This window comes from Galeopterus variegatus, unplaced genomic scaffold (genome assembly GCF_000696425.1).
Source record: "Galeopterus variegatus unplaced genomic scaffold, G_variegatus-3.0.2 Scaffold202, whole genome shotgun sequence".
Taxonomy (NCBI): Eukaryota; Metazoa; Chordata; class Mammalia; order Dermoptera; family Cynocephalidae; genus Galeopterus; species Galeopterus variegatus.
The window spans coordinates 203,394-224,102 of record NW_007726313.1 but is presented as its reverse complement, the minus strand read 5'-3'; the positions used below and the strand labels follow the sequence as shown (position 1 = coordinate 224,102).

The 20,709-nt window shown below is 34.1% G+C and overlaps 1 protein-coding gene across 1 annotated transcript in view; it reads left to right on the top strand.

The window, feature by feature from the left end:
- The window catches only part of NCKAP1 (NCK-associated protein 1), a 101,015-nt gene that overhangs the window by 68,580 nt on the left and 11,726 nt on the right, over positions 1-20,709 (top strand). The window contains exons 22-26 of the mRNA XM_008565727.1: positions 832-963; positions 3,307-3,525; positions 3,682-3,812; positions 4,111-4,208; positions 15,060-15,153. Coding sequence (XP_008563949.1) covers positions 832-963; positions 3,307-3,525; positions 3,682-3,812; positions 4,111-4,208; positions 15,060-15,153 — 674 coding nt within the window. The remainder of the gene's footprint in view (positions 1-831; positions 964-3,306; positions 3,526-3,681; positions 3,813-4,110; positions 4,209-15,059; positions 15,154-20,709) is intronic.

Genomic DNA, 20,709 nt, shown 5'->3' with positions numbered 1-20,709 from the left:
TTTTTCATTTTTTTCTGTGGCATTTGTACTGAGGAAAAGTTAGTAATTATATATTTTTCATCTTCTAGCCATGTTTTTTTAATCTTTGTGAGCTTGATTAGCCTGTTAGTGCTTATTTCATCCCAAATAATAGATTTTGGGTTTTAGAAAAAAATGTATGTAGTAGATGATATTTGTCTTTGTATACTGAATACTGAAGGCCAAAAATCTGTCTAAAAACTTTTGTAGGGTACACTATAAGCAATCTGTAATTTTCAATTTATTTAAAATCAGATATCTGAGATTTTATTTTGGCATGTTATGATATATTAGAATATACCTGGTATCATTAATTTAAAACAGAAATATTAGACCAGGGAGAATTCAGGGCTGTTTGTTTGCTTGTTTGATTGTTTGGAGGGGAAGCATAAGGGGGTAACAATTGGGTGAATATTTTTTGTTTAAAGTATATTTTTTACCTTTTTGTTTCCTAAGTTGATCAAGCCCTTGCCATTTTATAGACTTCTTTTCTTCTCCCATTACAGAAAGTACAGCAGGAGTTAGAAATGATTGTTTTTATTAGTGTAGAATAAGCTCTTCCTATTGCATATTAACTCAGTATAGTGATTATTACCTGAATGTAGAAACAAATGAATGATGCTCTCTTTAGAAAATTGCTCTATAAGTTAGTTATACCCTTACAGGTTTTGAACTTTGTCAATTTAGAAGAGGAAAAAGATCAAATTCTATAATTATTATCTCCAAATAAAGTCTGATATGTTTATAAAATTGTGTACTGTCTATGATGAAATATTGACCATTTTATTTACTATTTATTAATATTTTTTTCAGCCTTGATAAATTGCACACTGCACTTTCTGAGTTATGTTTCTCTATAAATTATGTACCAAACATGGTGGTATGGGAACATACCTTTACCCCACGAGAATATTTGACTTCTCATCTGGAAATCCGCTTTACTAAGTAAGAAAAAATATAAACTGTTTTTGTTTGTTGGTGTAGCTAATGAATTTGTTATATTATTAATATCTATACAGTGGCTTTTATGAGGATAAGCTTTAGTAGAATTGGTGTAAAGAACAATGAACTGAGAAGTATAAAGAATAGTGAACTGAGAATTACTTAAATTACCTAGATTCTTATTTCATACCTGTTATTACTAACTCGTATTACCAGGCAAGGGAGTTAATCTCTTTGACTCTTAGCTTCCTTATAGGCAAAATGAGAAGAATGGAGCAAGTCAGTGCATTTCAACTTGTAGGTGGCAACTCAGTAGGCTCATGAAGTCAGTTTAGCAGACTGCAGTCAACATTTAAAGAAAGAAAAACATGGGAGGTAAAGAAGGAAGAAAAAATAGAAAAAAAATCGGGGTATTGCATGTAGTAAATATAAATATTGTTTTATGACTCTTCAGTTATGTATATGTATGTGTATACTGAATTGTGGTATTAGATACATATCTTATAGTAGGTCACAGTCAAATGTTTGAAAACCTCAGGACTAGATGAACTCATATCTTCTCTGAATATAAATGTATACTGTATGCCAGTAGAACTGTAAACTCTTAAGGTCTCAATTCTGATTAGAATGTTGTAAGTTATGTATGTACTTCTTGAAATGATATGCATGTGATAAGGGTTAGTTCAGTTGGTTAGAGCATGTTGTTGATATTGTATGTTGTAAGTCAGAAACCTTTCAATTTTATAAATGTTTCTTCAACCTTTTTCCAAAGTTACACACTTATTAAAGAAAATTTTGATTTATTTGACAATTTTTTTGTGAAATCCTTAAAGCAATTTATAAAACAAAATTTTTCCAAAGGTTTTTCAATGTTTCTGTAGTCATTAACAGGTAGTGTTTGTATATTTGTACCATATACTTCACACTGTTAAGTACTGTAAATAGAATGAAATAGTATAAAGCTTATAAAGCTTAGACCTATAGTTAGATAAAACTACAATAATTAGAAACAAAATAGCACAGTATATGAATGGGCACTAAATTGAGTGTTAAAATTGAGTGTTAATCATCAGTTGACTAGAGAAGAGGCTGGTGCTGAACGAAGATTATCCTTTGCTTTTCTTAGCAAGGCAGGCATACTGACAGTAAAACCCAATTTCCTTAGTTTTTAGACCAAGAGAGCATTATGCCTTCTGGTATTCTCATTGGGGAGGGGGTTGGGGCGGTGTAGGAGACTGGTGGGTGGAAGGCAGAGTTTACAGTTCCTTCATTTTCCTTCTATAAAAAGTCTGGTCTGTTAATCCATGGAGAAGCAAATGTTCTTCTTACCAAACATCTACTTAGTGATTAGGATCAAGGTAAAAGAAACAACTTGTTTACATGGGAAATATTTTTATGCCAGGACAAAAAGCTTGTGAGTGTTAGTGGGTTGATTTTTGCTGATCACAGTCTTAGGACTTAGGGGCTATATCTACAAGGATAACAATTTTCATCTTGAGTTGGCTCTTTTGGCCCTATTTCTAGTGATGGGATTTGTCTGTTGTCTTAAAGGATTCATTCCCACAAATACATGTCTAAAATTGTTACATATCTAATGCTCAGGGAGTTTTAAAGAAAGTGAAATATGGGTGGGCAATGTAGGAAAAGATCGTATGGGGAAGTATTTTCAAAATTTATGTTTCCTTTTAAGTTTATACAGTTCCTTGGGATATAAACTGAACCGTGTTTTATGTTTTGTGAGTGATTAGAGGACAGTAAAGTTGTTCGTTTATTACCTTGTTTTGACTGTCATGCAGTTTGTGGAGAAACAGCACTAAGTCAGGCAGACATGGAGTCAAATCCTAGACACACCAGTTCCAAGGAAAATGACCTTATCAGTTCACTTAAGTTCTGAGCCTTAGTTTTTTTCATCTGTGAAATGGTGGTGATGGTAACTACATAACAGAGTTTATTAAATATGAGGATTGTAGATAACTTATTTAAAGGCTAAAAAACTCATGGCATATAACAGTGCCAAATGAATTCAAGCTGTGGATTAAATAGTCCATTGTCCTTGTTGTACAACCTATCATGTTAAAGCAATTTTAAAGACTTTTTATGCTTAAATCATTTTTGTTACTGATATTTTTAGAATATTTTTAATCATTTGTATTCCTGTTTCATTTTAGTTTTTTGGTATTCATTCTTTTATTAGGTTGTTTCATGGGAAGATAATGACAGTAATTTCATGGCTTTGTAACAAATTATTTTTTAAATTTATTGCTTATTTAATTTTAGATGTCAGTAGGTTGAATGGCTTATTTACATAAATAGAAAAGTCAGAGGTCTTATTTTTTCCTTCTTTAGGTCAATTGTTGGGATGACTATGTATAATCAAGCCACACAGGAAATTGCAAAACCATCAGAGCTTCTAACAAGTGTAAGAGCATACATGACCGTACTCCAGTCAATAGAAAACTATGTGCAGATTGATATTACAAGAGTATTTAATAATGTCCTTCTTCAACAAACACAACATTTAGACAGTCATGGAGAGCCAACCATTACAAGTCTATACACAAATTGGTAAGGAACACATTTAGAAATTTGAAGCGATAGAAAGTTTCTTTGTAATTAACTACTTAGGAAATCATTCGTGTTGTTATCACTCAATTTAAAATTATATGCAGAAATGTATACCATAATAATTTCTCCTGGTTATAAATTTACTTTTTTCCTTAGGTACTTGGAAACCTTATTAAGGCAAGTCAGCAATGGCCATATAGCTTATTTCCCTGCAATGAAAGCATTTGTGAACTTACCCACAGAAAATGAATTAACATTCAATGCAGAGGAATATTCTGACATATCAGGTGAATAATACTATAACATGGTTTAGAGAATGAAGAAAACTTGATTCTTTTGCTTTTATCTTGATTATTTTGGCTTTTGATTCTGTTGTGACTATTTTATTTCAATTATATGCATAATTACACATTATATCTTGGAATTACTTCCATGTTTTGGTTTAGCTTTTTAATTCCAGAGACTTTCCTCAGGATTTTGCATTAAAAATTTGTTTCTATAGTGTGACATTCCATTTTGCTAATGTTCATTTTCTTAAAGTATTTGTCCTGTCAAAAGTATAAAATTAATTACTTTTCCTTTCAGAAATGAGGTCATTATCAGAACTACTCGGCCCGTATGGTATGAAGTTCCTGAGTGAAAGCCTTATGTGGCATATTTCATCTCAAGTTGCTGAACTTAAGGTAATACAGTCTTTATCAATTATAGCTTTTAAACTTTAATTCCTAGAAAACATGTTAGGAATATGAGCCAATTTAGAATGTTAATTACTTAACCTGACAGGAAAGTACTAATATATAAATGAAATTAAAGAGCCAGCATGGCCTTTCAGTGACATCTTAGTTTAGTTCTCTCTATTTTACCAGTGAGAAAATGAAAAACCTTGAAGAGGTGAATTGACTTGCCAAAGTGGACTGAAACTCAGATTTCTTGGCTTTTGGTCAAGCCTTCATTCTGTTGTATCACTATGCTTTTCTTTGAATGACCGGGTTCAAAATTCCAGCCTAAGTTATTTGTTCAGATTTGTAGTTTGAATGTGTTGCTTTCCACAGATTATGATACAAACATTATTAGGCTTATTGCATTTTCTTATTTTTAAGCAATCTTTTAAATTATGTTGTGCCCCTTAAGATGAATAAAATGTCTTTAGAATGCTTAGTGTTTCAACAAACATGTAAAAGAACTGAAGCAGCATTTTAAAGAACTTTTGGTTTTTAGCCTTTTCAAATATCTCAGTGCTAAGGTCATTTATATTGAATGAGTCTGTATATATAACGATGTGTTTTGTTTTGTTTTGTTTTTTAATTTTTATAACTATGTGGTTTTTGAAAGAATTTGAACTTGGACCACTTAAACTTTTGGATTTATGAGCAGAATAGAAAAGGCATGTTTAAAAATATGTCTGTTTCTTTATGGAAGCTTTTTGTGCTCTGCATTTTTAATTTAAGAAAATGGCATATAGTACTGATAAGTAGCTTGTATTTCAAATGTAGCACTTAGAGTTCTAAGTGTAATCTGATTTACTGAAAATTGAGCAAATATATAGAATAAGTTAATTCCCATAAGCTTAATAATATTTTGCTGAGTGAATAAAATAGCAAGAGCTGGTGTGACTAAAAGCTTAGTATATTTAAACATCTAAAAAGGAGAGGTAGTATTGCCCAGTGGTTGAGAACTCAAGCTTACAAGTCAGTTTGTCCTGAGTTTCAGTCCTATCACTGATGAGCTTTGATTTTGGGCAAATGTTTAAACTCACTAAGCTTTTACTTTGAGAGAATTATATGAGATAATGCATGTCAAGCTTTTAGGTACTCAGCATAATGTTTGACACACAATAAGCACTGAGTAAATGTTATTTTGGTATTCATCATATCATTATCCACTCACTGTTATTTTTTAAAGTGTTCTGCAATTCTTGTGTAAAAATCAACTTTTAGATACTTCATAGTGTGGGTTTTAAACACATAAACTTTACATGGTTTTAGTAAACAAACATTGTAATGCTAGTTTTGGTTCTTTAGAAGCAACATCATTCTTCTTTATTAGACTCATTCCCCTGTGAATATACATGATTTCTATCCTACTGTTCTCGGGTAAAAAATTTCTTATCTTTGATTTCTTGTGTTCCTTTCAGTTTGAGATAATAGAAGAATTATGGCTCAGTAATTTCACTTTTACCAATTATTTTTTATTTCAGACTGAATAAATAGGCACTTCTAGAATTGTCAGTATTTTAAATTTAGTGCTTCATTGCTGTTCAATTTGATGGATTGAGTATTATTTACAGTAATAAAAATTAGCCTATTTTGAACCTCTCTGAATTCATATCTATGAGAGTTCAGACATGTCCTTATCAGTACTGCAAGGCGCCAGTCAGATCTGGCCTTCCACTTTTCCTCACTTCCTTTACTCCTCCAAACTGGCTGGCCTGTTTGCTGATGGGACAGCTGAGATGTTGTCATAGCTTGCCTTCCCTTAGCATTTATGTATTTTTCAAATGTTACCTATCAGAATATCCTTCTCTGACCACACTTTCTAAAATAGCAAACATATCAGTAATTGGCCATAATTTTGTATATTGACAAAATTAATAATAATAATAATAATAAAATAGCAAACCTCACATTTTATTCTATCCATCTGTATGTGTATCTTACTTGTGACCTCTCATGCCATGTTATTTGTTTATGTCACTCTCTCTAGATTATTAACCTTCTTGAAAGCTTGTTGTTAAAATAGAGTGCAACACATAGTAAGCACTTATAAATAAATAAATAAAAATAACTAGCTTTCTTGACTCTTTGCTTTGTTCTAGGACTTTTCAAAGCTCTTTACATATAATTCCTTTAAATCCTTAAAACAGGTGTTTTCACTATTTTACAATATAGGAAAGATCACCTTTCACATATTTAAAAACTACTGTCATGTAGTTTCTCTTCTCCGTGTGAAATATATTAACATTCAGTCTCTTCACCGTCTTTGTCACTCATTCTTCTGCACTGTCTTCATGGTGTCACTCTTAGAAAATACTGCTCTGAACTGAGAATGAGATAGAAGTCAGATTAGTTAGAGTGCACTTATCTGTTCTGGATACTTAACTAATACACTTTGAGAGAGCATTAACATTCTTGGTAGCTATACTATACTATTGTCACATCAACTTGCATTCAGATAAATTTTCCTTTTTTCTTTCACATGTGCTTACCTTAAACGATGGCTTTCCACATCTTATATTTTGTACAATTTTTTTTAGACCTAAGTATATGCTTTATAGTTATTCTTAGTAAAATTCATCTTCTAAAATATTATTCATTATTTCTAAGGATCTTTTCTTTGAGCATGGATTTGATCAGCCTTTCAGCAATTCTTTTATAAACTTAACTGTTTTAGCTGTGTACTTAAGAATTCTTGTCAGATATATTTTGTTTTTTTTTTAAAGGTACAAGTTGTTTATTGAGATGGTCCTCAAATATGCATGTATTCATTTTTTGTTTGTTTTTAAGTTTATTGTCTCTATTTTTAGTCTGCATTTTTCTTTCTTTTTAAAAAATTTTAACGTTTACTTTTACATATCTGTGAGGTATGTATTGAAACAATATGTTTCAATGTGTTGCTTCAATACATGCATATATTATGCAATGATTCACTTAGGGTACCTAGCATAGTTTTGCACCCATTAGTCCACCACTTCTCTTCCTCCCCCAACCCGTCTCCCCTCCTGGCCACTGGTGACTATTATGCTACTCTCTACTTCTATGAGAACCACTTTTCTTCTTTTTTTTTAGATTCCACATATGAGTGAGATCATGCAGTGTTTATCTTTCTGTGCATGATTTACTTCACTTAACATGATGTTTTCCACTTCCATCTATGTTGCTGCAAATGATAGGATGTCACATCTTTTTATGGATGCATAGTATTGCATTGTGTACATATACCACAGTTTTTTCTTTTTTTTCCATTCATCTGTTGGGCATTTAGGTTGATTCCATCTCTGGGTTATTGTGAATAGCATTATAATGAACATGGGAATGTCAGTGTCTTCTTGATATATTTATTTCATTTCCTTTGGGTATATACCCAGAAGTGAGATAGGTAGATCTGTTTTTAGTTCTCTGAAGAACCTCATATTGTTTTCCACCAATGGCTGTATCAATTTACATTCTTACCAATGTAGAAGGGTTTCTTTTTCTCTGCATCCTCTCTATCATTTGTTATTTTCTATCTTGTGATAATAGGCATTCTAACTGGGGTGAGATGATATCTCATTGTGGTTGTAATTTGCATTTCGTCGATGATTAGTGATTTTGAGCATTTTTTCATGTGCTTGTTGGCCATTTATATGTCTTCTTCTGAGAAATGTCTGTTTAGGTCCTTTGCCATTTTTTAATTGGGTTATTTATTTTTTGCTATTGAGTTATTTGAGTTCCTTACATATTCTGGATATTAACACCTTGTCTGATGTATAGTTTGCAAACACTTTCTTCCATTCTGTTATCAGATACATATTTATTCTTGAAAAGAAGTGGAAGCAGCTTATATTTTAACGTTTCTCATATCTTAGAGTAATTAACTGTATTCTCTCTTTCTCAGATGTTATTAAAATTTGATTTAAAGTTGATATGGTAAGAGTATAAATAATGTTGACTTTTTAAATGCTGTTGAATTTGCTGTCTGCAGATTGTTGTTTCTTGCCTGGATTCTTTTTCAAGTATTTGATATTAAAACTGAGTCAAAACCCTAGCCAAAAAAAAAAATACTTTTTGTGTAAGATTTTGGATTTATTGTCTTTGAGATACATGGGCATTAATTGGCTTAGGTTTCTCATTAAATGTAATATGCTCCAAAACCAAGATAGTTTAGGATACTAAAATATTTTTTTCTCTAAAATGTTTGATTTTAGCTTTTTAGTAATCTCCTATGATCTTCTTTACTTGACCTAACTTTTTATTTTATCATCGTGATAACTGGCCATGTTTTATTAATGATTTAATGTTAACTGTGGGAAGACTTTTAAAAAATTGTATGATTACATTTTGGTATTTAGGGGCTTTCTAGTTTTACTTTTTTGCTTCTCAAATACTACATACTGATATGTTTAAATATTGTATTTTTACCATACCAGCCAGCCACCAAAACAAACAACACATTTGTAAATATTGTGTCTTTCAAAAGGCTTCACATATGACATCTTTACATTTCTAGCATTGTGCCTTCGTCATTTGGGTTCCTTAAAAATAATGTTAGTCCTAAGGATTCAGTTTTTTGGAATTGCATAATGCTTTACAGTGATTTTCTTTGAGATTGATTCCTTGTAACAACCTCAAGATATAATACAGATTGCTCTGGATTCAACTACTTGTGTATTATTAAAAACTAGAAAAGGTGTTATTCATGACTTTGTTCTCTCAGCCTCTGTGTTCTAAGGCATTCTTCCGTATGTATTCATGTATTTTATTACATAAGAAATCCTATAGATTACAATATAATCATGTTTCATTATATACAAGTTCAATGTGTTGTATACTAGTCTATTTCATTTAGATAAATCTCTAAAAGTTCTGTTCCATCAGTGATGATTCTAGTTATTTTGTATTTTTTAGTGTCCCATAAAATTACTTTCCTTCCTTAGAATAAACTAATTTTTGAAGTTACAGAAACAAAAGAACTTACAGATTTTTGCTTCCTATATTGGTAGGCTAGGTAATTCAGACCACCTCTTCTCCTAAGGACACTTAAAAAGCTGAAAAAAAAATATATATATATATATTTTATATATATATATATATATATGCTTTATACATATATAAAGAGTCTTTTGTTTAAAAAAGAGCTAAAAAGATAGTGGGATATTTCTAGGCTAATGTCAAAGAGAACCTGGGAACTCAGAGACATAAGCCTAGTACTGAAAGTCTCTTTCCAGAAGTAATATTTGTAAAACTGAACTGTAGTTTTGGAGCCTTGTGGGGCAAGAGGATCAGTAGTCAAAACCCATAGCCTGCCCAAAACAGGGAGTGAGAAGTCTGCTTAATTCCTCCCACCCTCTTTACACAGACACTCCAAAGGGTTATACCTTCAGGGTAAGGGTGAACTGGAAATGATTCACCCCTTCCCAGGATTTGCAGCCCTGTTTGGATTTCTTGCTTTGTCTAAGGAATCTCAAGTCTTGAACCTGGATTAAGGTGGTCCCCAATTAGTAGTTCCCCAAGGTACTTGGCAAACGCTAACATATATCTTCTCTGGAGAAGGATATTTTCATCCTAGGCATCAAATGATTCCTGCAAATAATTTTTTAAACACAGTGACCTTTGGCTGGGAAGTGGAAGTCTGTTGGAGATCACTGGAGGGTAGAGATAGGAGGTTTCTTAGATCTGACTGGCTGCCGTGATTCTTAAGTCATTGTTTCTAAATTTAGAGCCTTCCTTGTGGGCATTACTCCTTCAGATGGTGAAAGTTGGGAGTGTAACTGACTATACCCCATAAAGACATGTAATAATGCTCTTGTTTTCAGTCTCAAGCCTTCCTTTCTGTGCCCTGCCTTCAATTTCTGATTTCTTCCTGAATTGCAACGCATGAGTTAACTTGTTTCTACATTGTAATTCCTCCGTAGGAACTTGCTAATCAAATTTCTCACCTCTCCTTATTCTTTGCTTCAGTTTTCATCTCCTGGAAATTTGTTGACATCTCTCATTTGGTCTTGTTTCCTTTGTTATTGTAGGTTTATGCCTGTTTTATTCTTTTCCTCTTTTTTTATATTGAGTTTCTGAAAGGAGCAGTTTTAGACATATGTATAGAATTCTCTACATTTATCTAGTTCTTCCACGTAGTTTACATACTTATTTGAGCATTTCTATGGGAAAAACTTCTAAGGATCAAAGAGAATGAACGTTTAAAATATTTTTGATATTGCCAAATACCCCTCTGAGAAGACTAGAGCTCACATTCTCCCCAGCAGAGCATTATGATGCTTCTAATAGCATAGTCTTTTTGAAATTAGTCCATACAGTTTTTTTCTGGAATTGTAATATTTTTAAGATCATTCTGTGACTGCTTTTAATTCTATTTTTAAATGTTTAAACTGACATAAACTAAATATCATGTGGCTGCATCTTTTTATCTTAAAGGTGACCTTAATTATTTTAATTACTGTTTTAGCTGAGGACCTTTTTGTTTCAAAGAGTAAATTTGTGTGGCCATAAAAAAAGCAGAACTTCTTTATATTTTATGGTTGTGCATAAATCATGTGTCAAGACATAGTCAACACTATGCATGTGTACTCATGGTTAAATGTGTTCATTACTTTCTGGAGAAGAAAACAACCAGTCTTTTCTACAAAAATTCTTGGGTGTTTCATTTGGAGTTGTGCCCATTGAGTCAATTTCTCCTTCTAATCCTGCCAAAAGAATTGTTTTGGTATTTTACAGATCAGTTCTAGTTCTTCATGGGGTCCTAGAAGACATTTTTTCAAATGAAGTAGGAAATTTAAATATGAATTATGCTGAGAATTTTAATACTTCCTTTTTAACAGAATACCAAGTAGATTAAAAAAAATTTTTTAAATACTCTATTTGTTTCACCTGATTTGTCTCAATTTGTTATAAACCAGTTCATTAGTAATTTCTATTATTATTTCCAGTTTTCAGTACATTTGTCAGTGATATTAACCAATGGTTTTAAATGTATAGGGAGTCTGTTTCAGGATGCAGTTGAGGGAGAAATGAAAAATAAATATATAAACTATACTTTCAAGAAAAGATTTCACTAACTTTTTTTTTCTTTCTTTTTTTAAGAGTAATAAGTCAATGAATAGTTTAGGGTAGTGGTTCTCAAAGTATTGTTTTTAAACTAGCAGTAGCAACATTACCTTGGAATTTGTTAGAAATGCAAAAATTTTTGACTCTATCTGAGCCCTGCTAAGTCAGAAACTCTGGGGCTGGGACCAAGCAATGTTTGTTTTAATAAGTCCTCCAAATAATTCTAATGCACACTAAAGATTGGGAACCATTTCATTAGCAATTAACAACGTGGATTTTTAAAATCAGGCATATTTGACAAATTCTACTACTTAATATCTTTGTAACTTTGGCCAAGCTATTCAGCTTCTCTGAGCCCTAGTTTCCTCAACTGTAATATTAGAATATCACGTCCCTCATTTGGGTTATAGTAAATGTGATGTGATTGCTTATAAATTGCTTTATATAGGAGTTTAGCAAATGATTATAGTTACTATTAAATATATGTCATAATTTATTGATTCTGAAACATTTATTTTATATTAATATTTCTGAAATAATATCTTATAGTGTTGGTAGAGGTTTTCTTCTTTAGTGGCTCATAAAATAATGTGCATTTTAAGCTCAGTGGTATCTTTGATTCACAAATATATGATATGTTCAAAGTGCATGAGCACTACCAGGATTGTGCATACAGTTTGAGTGTGTATTGAGTTAAGTTTTAGGTTGGGACAGTATTGAATTGGCCCAGAGAGTGCAGGCAGTCTAATCAGAGACTATATAGTAGTTGAATTTAGCAAATAAATGTGACTAGAGCTGAACATCTGATTAGGAGCATAACAAGAAATAATCTGAAGTAATATCAAGTAACCTAAACAAAACTTATACTAATTTTTTAGGAAAAATAATTTTTGTAGATTTTCTTTATAATTGTTCATATTTCCCTTAAATCAACCTTTCATTTGTAAGAACCTTTTGTTTGTAGCAAAAGTATCATAACACTTTGGCTACAATAGTCTCTCCTTATCCATGGATTTGCTTTCTGCAGTTTCAGTTACTTGTAGTCCACTGCCACCTGAAAATATTAATGGAAAATTCCAGAAATAGACAATTCATAAGTTTTAAATTGCACACCTTCTTCTGAGTAGCATGATGAAATCACGCACCATCCTTCTCTGTCCTGCTTGGGACGTGAATCATCCCTTTGTCCAGCATGTCTACACTGTATACGCTGCCTGCCTATTAGTTACTTACTAGACATCTCGGTTATCAGATTGACTCTAAGTTATCACAGCTCACATGTTCAAGGTCAGTAGGAACCCAGTGCTATGTCACAGTGCCAGACTCATTCACCTAACTTCATCTCATCACATAGGCATTTTATCATCTCACATTATTCACAAGAAGGGTGAGTACAGTACACTAAGATATTTTGAGAGAGAGATAAAGACCACATTCATATAACTTTTATTGCAACATATTGTTATAATTCTTCTATTTTATCATTATTTGTTAAACTCTTACTGTGCCTAATTTATAAACTAAACTTTGTCATAGGTGTATGTTTGTATAGGGAAAAACATAGTGCATATAGAGTTCAGTACTGTCCAAGATTGTAGATATCCAGGGTCTTGGAACGTACCCCTGTGGATAATGGGGTGCTATTGTATATGCTTACTAGATTTTTACACCCAGCTTTGCTGTTTTGAAATATTCAGGGATGAAGCCTGGATATATATACAGTCATGCATCACTTAACAGTGGAAAGATATATATTTTTTTTTTGTCTTTTTTCCGTGTCCGGCAACGGATCGCAACCCTCAGTGTTGCCCCCATACTGGACCGGGGACCGGCAATGGGATCGCAACCCTCGGTGTTGCTCCCGCGCCTCGCTCAGCCAGTGAGCGGGAACCGGTCTGTATGTGGGATCCGAACCCTCGGGCGGGAGCGCTGCCGCGCTTCCCAAGCGGCGCACTATCCAGTGCACCACCGGGCCGGCCCCAGTGGAAAGATATTTTGAGAAATGCATTTTTAGGGCGGCCCGGTGGCGCACTGCTACAGGTGCGCACTGAGTGAGGGCGGGCGCAGCGCCGAGGGTTGTGATCCCATTGCTGGTCCCGGTCCGGTACGGGCGCGACACTGAGGGTTGTGGTCCGTTGCCGGACACGAAAAAAGACAAAAAGGAAAAAAAAAAAAGAAATGCATTTTTAGGCGATTTTGTCATGCTAATGTCATAGTATACTTACACAAACCTAGACAGTATAGTTGTTTACACACCTAGGCTATATGGTATAGCCTATGGTTCCTAGGCTACAAACCTGTATGGCATGGTACTGTGCTGAATACTGTAGGCAATTGTAACACAATGGTATTTGTATATCTAAATATATCTAAACATAGAAAAGGTAAAGTAAAAAATATGGTATTATAATCTTATGGGACCACCATCATATATGTGGTTTATTATTGACTGAAACCTTGTTATGTGGTGCATGACTATTGGGAAAGAGCTCCACTGGAGATTGTGGTGTGTAGTAAAGGCTAAGAACTCCTACAGAGAGCCAAAAGTAAAGAAAATTCTGGACAGAGGTCAGAAATTAGGTTATGAACTTCACTTGAATTATGAAAGAACTAGGGAAGTATGATAGATGAATTTAGTGATAAAGGAGGATGGCAAAGGTAGCAATGGAACAGAGTAGAATGTCTCACTCACTTTCCCCCTCACTATTTTAGAAACTCAATTTATTGTGAGGATGGCAAAGGTAGCAATGGAACAGAGTAGAATGTCTCACTCACTTTCCCCCTCACTATTTTAGAAACTCAATTTATTGTTGTCCAGGTTTCTCTCTGCCACACTGAAATTAATTATATTTGTTTTAGTTGTAATTTTTAAACTTATTTTTCTAGTGCTTCTTTTTTTTTGTCTTTTTTCGTGACCGGTAACGGGATCGCAACCCTCAGTGTCACGCCCGTACCGCGACCGGCAACAGGATAGCAACCCTCGGTGTCGCGTCCGCACTGCTCTCAACCAGTGAGCAGACCGGTCTCCATATGGGATCTGAATCCTCTGCGGGAGCGCCACCATGCTCTCAAGCGCTGCACTCTACCGAGTGCGTCACCGGGCCGGCCCTTTCCAGTGCTTCTTTTAAGAAAAAATTATTTGATAAGTCAGACTCTTCTTGAATCCTTTATTCCCTTCCCTTATTTATATCTCTTCCTTCTTTTCTCTTCCATTTTTCATGGTCCCTGAAAGAGAAGTACATAGTATACACTTCCATTTTATAATTTGTGCTGGGAAACATTTCTTTAATATAGTCCGCATCAAGTGATACCATACGCCTATAAGTTATTTTCTCTGATTGGATATATCCAGTGATGATCTCATTGTCTAAAGACATACTCTAGTGTGTCTTTGCCAACTTTAGCTGTAGCATGTTCTTTTTGTTTTGGTTGGAATTTGTTGCTCTCTGTACTCACTTTAATGTCTACTTTTTTATTATTATTGTTGCTGTTCTCTGTCTAAGTATAAGATGATCCTTTGTCCTACTACTTATTTTTGTTGCTTTTTCCTGAACTCCTCCTTCCTTCTTGAATTTGCAAACTGAAAAAAAAAAAAACACTAATCTTATATAAATAATTTTTAGATTCTTTTATTGAAACAACAAAAATATATAGCTTAGAGCATCTGGATTTCATGAATTGTGTTTCCTGTTTGCCAGATTGTAATTTCCAAGCATGCTCTTATCTCATTAGCACGAGGAGGTCTGTGCCTGACCCAGGATCTTTCTTTTTTTTTTTTAGAAACTTGTGGTGGAGAATGTTGATGTGCTAACACAAATGAGGACCAGCTTTGACAAACCAGACCAGATGGCTGCACTCTTTAAAAGATTATCATGTGGGTAACTCATGATACTTTTTATAAACATTAAGAAGATCTTGACACTCAGTATTTAGCTTTTGCTCAAAGTTTGTAACATAAATACAACTTGTAAATTATGAAAAGTACTCTTTAAGAGCTTATAAAGAGAACTAGATACTTTTTGCAGTCAAAGAATCTTAAGTATATGGCTTCTCTGTTTCACTTTTTTTAACCGTACTCTTAGTATTGTGTCATATTTAATGAATGTTATCATTGTCAATTAGTTCTTGAACCTATTAAATATGATATAGTAAATATACATTAATTTAGACTGAAGGAGAATTAGCTTCTGAGCCTATAACTTTCTAAATATCAACTTTACTGAGATATAATTTACATACAATAAAATGCACACATTTAAGTGACCAATGCGATGGATTTTGACAAATTTATACATCCATGTAACCATAGCCACAATCAAGCTATGGAACAGTTTCATCACCTCAGAAAGTTGCCTCCTGTCTCTAGCCAGTCTTCTACCCACAGCTCCTAAACCAGACAACCACTGATCTGATTTCTGTTACTACAGCTTAAATTTGTGCTGATTTCTTTCACTTAGCATAATATTTTTGAGATTCATCTGTGTTAAGTGAATTTGTAATTTGTTCCTTTTTGTTGCTACTATTCCATTGTATGAAAACCTAAGACTACAATCTAAAAAAAAAATTTTTTTTTAATGTCTTCTTGAAATTGATTCCTTGTGGGAGCTATATTGTGAAATAACAGTGACTTTTAAGTATTTATTAAAGTGTGTTTAGCCAGATAACTGTTTTAGATGCACTTGAATTAATTTTGTTCTTTGTACTTGAACTCTTAAACTTATAATTAAAAATTATTTTAAAGTCATTCTTCTTATTGATTAAATTAAAATCCTTCCCACCACTAAAAAAAAAAAAAAAAAGAGAGAGTGAAATCCTCTATAAAATATTCTTTGTGTTTGAGAAAAGCAGATAGTTTATTTTGCCAAATAAAAAATAATCCTGAAGAAGATTAAAGCTATGCCTGTATTTTAATACTTCCTCTTTGGTATTTTTCTTCAAAATGCTTTAGAGAGTCACTTTATTAGGCTATCTTATCCTGTTTTAAAAAATAAAAATGTTTTCCAGAGGAATTAGTATAAAATTAAACTACACTAAAGATTGCCTCGCGGAACAGATTGGGGTTGCCAGGACTATAAAGGGAAGGCAATGAGGGAGTTTTCCGGTGATGAAATTGTTCACCATAGTGGTGATGGTGGTAACATCCTACACATATACATATCCTACACATGTTAAAATTTGTAGAGCTCATACGCATGTTAAAAATGTGTGCTCCTACACATGTTAAAATTTGCGGAGCTTCACACCAAAGGTGAAAAAAAGGCCAGGTTTATTATATGATATTTTTAAAAATAAAATTAAAAAAGAAAAAAGAAAAGTGACTTGTTAGCATTATAAGGAGGAGGAATGTGAATAAATCCTACCTGATCTTTTTAAAAATCTCTACCTGATCTTTTGTTGTGCTTATTTATTGTTTTACTATCTGCTTATATTTTCTAATCTTTTTTCTTTATTATTACTTTTTTCATGTTTCTATTTTTTAATACTCATTTGACCACCCCACTGCCCTTAAGTTTACTTACTTTTCTACAAATAAACAATCTTTTTTTTTTTCCTTTTTGTCTTTTTTCGTGACCGGTAACGGATCGCAACCCTCAGTGTCGCGCCCGTACCGCGACCGGCAATGGGATCGCAACCCTCGGTGTCGCGCCCGCACCGCGCTCAACCAGTGAGCAGACCAGTCTCTATATGGGATCTGAACCCTCGGCGGGAGCGCCGCACTCTACCGAGTGTGCCACCGGGCCGGCCCAATCTTTTTTTTTTTTAAAGAATGCATATTGACTATCCTCAGCTTTTTTTAAAAAATTTTATTTATTATTAGCATGTTTATGCTTACAAATTGTGGTATTTCTTTATGCCGTTTGCCCTACCTATCACTTCCCAAACCCCCTCCCTTGCTCCCTGCTCCCCATCTCTAGCATCCTTAGGTTTGTTCTCTCTTTCTGAAAGTTCACCGTATTGTGGTCTTTTCTTTCTTTCTTCCCTTCATTCTTTCCTTCTTCCCTCCTTCCCTCCCCCAATCTCCACTTCCCTCCCTCCCTCCTTTCTTTCATAGAAGCGAGTTACAAGTGAGAACATGCGGTATTTCTGTTTCTTTGTCTGGCTTATTTCACTTAACATAATTTCCTCCTATACCATCTGGTTAGAAGCAACTAATCTACTGCGATGTTCAATAACTTATTTACTTAACTCTCGTATTTGTGGAATTAAAGCAAAATAGAATTTGTTAAAATTTATACAGAATTTGCATGTGCTCAAAATAAAGTTCATAGTTCTTTGCGTAGATTTTGTTTACTTGGATTTTGTATATAATAGTGGTGATTCATGACTTTGGAATTGGCCAAAACCAAAATCTAAATTGTTGAATCTTAATGAGACATATATATCAAATTTGCCTTTAAATAGAATTTATTAAATCTTTTTTGTGATTTGGAAAAAGAACGGATTCACTTGAGAGTGACTTATTTGGGGCAGTAGAGAGAACTACTCTTTCTTTTGAAACAGTTTAACTGTTTTCAAAAATGCTCTTTTTGTCTTTGATCCCCTCCTTTGTGCTTTCTTTTATGTCTGTCTGTCTGTATGTATGTATTTATGTATTTATTTTTTCTTTTAAAAGATGACCAGTAAGGGGATCTTAATCCTTGACTTGGTGGTGTCAGCACCACGCTCTCCGAAGTGAGCTAACCGGCCATCCCTATATAGAGATCCGATCCCGTGGCCTTGGTGTTACCAGGACCACACTCTCCCAAGTGAGCCACAGGCTGTCCCCTCCATTGTGCTTTCTTCACCCCCTGTCCAGAAGTTGGTGTATTTTTGCAGGTGTTTGATTTTCACAATCAAGAAACACATTCTTTTAAAAAGATAAAGCATTATAATTTATTAAAAGTAGCTCTGAATTAGCAGACAAACTGGAATTTATTTTCAGTTTTAGGACTTCCTGTGTGACTTGAGCAAATTGCATAATGTCCCTATTCCTTACTTTTTATTCTTTTACACTGTTTCTTAAAGCAAGTTCATCACTTTACTGGCTCCTTGATTTCAGACTGTTTTCCATTTTTCCTACAGTAATTCTTCCTTTTTAAAAATCATCTATTCACTTTTGTCATCCTGCCACCATCTACAAACCTATGAGTTGCCTCCAAAGATCTTTACTTTAGCAGTGCTTTGGATGTTACCACCTGAAACTATTCCACCAGTGAAAATCTTGAACTTTAGGGCTGGCTGGTTAGCTCAGTTGGTTAGAGTACAGCTTTATAACACCAAGGTCATGGGTTCAGATACCCATGCCAGCCACCCCACCCTGACAAACAAGGTAAAAACAAAAAAATATCTTGAACTTTAAAACCTCACTCACAGACCGTAGCCATAGACCATAGCTATAGCCAGCTCTCTCATTCCTTTGCTCCTACTGACCTTGTTCTAGCTCATTGAAATTTTGATGCCTCTCAGATTTCCTGACCATCCTCTTCCTGGCTTTACTTATTTTTTCATTCTGGACTATCAAATTTGGTCAGTGATTTTAGTTGTATTCTCCCTTGTGCTGTCATATCCTTGTTATTTTCATTCCTCCAAGTGATTTCCCTGGTCCCTGAAAAGTCTCCTGTTCTCTGAAAGCCAAGTACTGCTTATAAAAGAACACTTTTGAAGCCTGTTGGTAAACCTGCCTCTTATTCATCCTACCACGCAGCTTCCTGCTAAACTTTTAGACTAGCTTGTATTCACCATTTCATTTTCTCCACCCTCCACTTTTGGTACACTGTAATATGGCTACTTTTCTGAAACCTTTCTGAAAGAGTTTGTTATTAGTGATAACTCATTTGCAAAAGCTGTGCTCTTCTTCAACTCTCATTGTACTTGATTTCTCTGTAGAGTTTATCTCTTTTATTCTCCTTTTAATAGAAACTTTATTCTGTTGCCAATACTTTTATCTCTACCCTTTCTTAGTCATTTTTACTGGCTCATTTTTTATGTAGTATCAGTTCGTGATATCCTACTCTTCCATTCTTATTCTACAATCCTACTGGGAAAGTGTTACCCAGGTAGTCTTAAATATATTCATCTTCAGCCTTAATTCTTCTTCTGTTGAGTTCCAGATATTTAATACCAAGTGCTAGTTTGACCAGACTTTCTCAAAGTATATATGGCCATGGACCAGAAGCAGCAAGCCACAGCACCCCCTAGGAGCTTATTAAGAATGTAAATTATTGGGCCCCACCCCAGACCTACTGAATCAGAAATTCTGGGGCTTGAGCCAGCAACCTGTGTTTAACAAGCCTCCATGTGATTCAGATTCACACTCAAGTTTGTGAAACATTGTGTTAGACATTTTCAACTATGTGATCCACAGATACTTCAGACCGTCTCTGGAATAGGAAATATCTTCCCCTCATGGTAGATACACGTAGGTGGGGAGAAAAAGCCTGATATCCTTTCTTTACTCACCAATTCATTACCTCTCTCACCATCCATCCAGTGACCCACACTGGAAAACTTCAGTGTCCTCTTTGATTCTTTCCTTACATTCCACATGCAATAGCTATGTCTTGTACAGCAGAGTTAGCAAATAGACGGGTCACATTGTCCCAAAGATATACTTTGTTTGGCCCTATACTACATTGTTATAAAAAATTTTTGGTCGTTATGTTACCTGCTGTAGATATTTGAGCTTGCCACTCCTGCTACATATCCTACTGCTTAAATGTAATGACCCGAATCTGTTTCTGTCTACACCTGTGACTCTTGTTTAAGGTTTCATCATCTTTTTGTGAACTTCAGTCATGGCTTCCTAGTATGTGCCCAGTTTTCCCCATCAAACTTTGAGTCATATTTCCAAACATATTTCTTTTCATATAGCTCTTTGTAATTTCAAAAACCCTGAACAACCTTCTCATTGCTTGAAGGTTAGTATAAACTCCTTAGCGTGGCATTCAAATGCCATTATTTGGATTAATCTCATATCCAGCTATTCTTTCCCTTCCTCTCCCCCACTACCTGGTGCTTGCCTGGCCTGAGCCCATATAGCCTCTGCTCTAGTATTAGTTCATTGAGAAATTAATGGAAATTATGGGGGATGAGGGGAGGTATCAGTGGTCAAATACGTATGGCAAATAGTCCATTAAACAATAAGTTAAACAATATTTCTTACTGTGAATTTTCTTAGAACTTTTAATATGTCATTATTGTGTATATTCAAGAGGAGGTTGTAGGGCATAGTTGTTGCAAAAAGGGATTAAATTATGAGGAATATCTTTGGAAAATATATGACTGTATCACACTAAATTACTCTCTAATTCTTCACTTTATTCTCTGTCATTTTTTCTGGATTTATTATTGTTTTGTTTTCTGGCTTAGAATGCTTTTCTTAATTCTTACACCTCCTTTATGCCCAACTTGGATAACATTTTCTCAGAGAAGTCTCCCCCCCCCCCCCCCC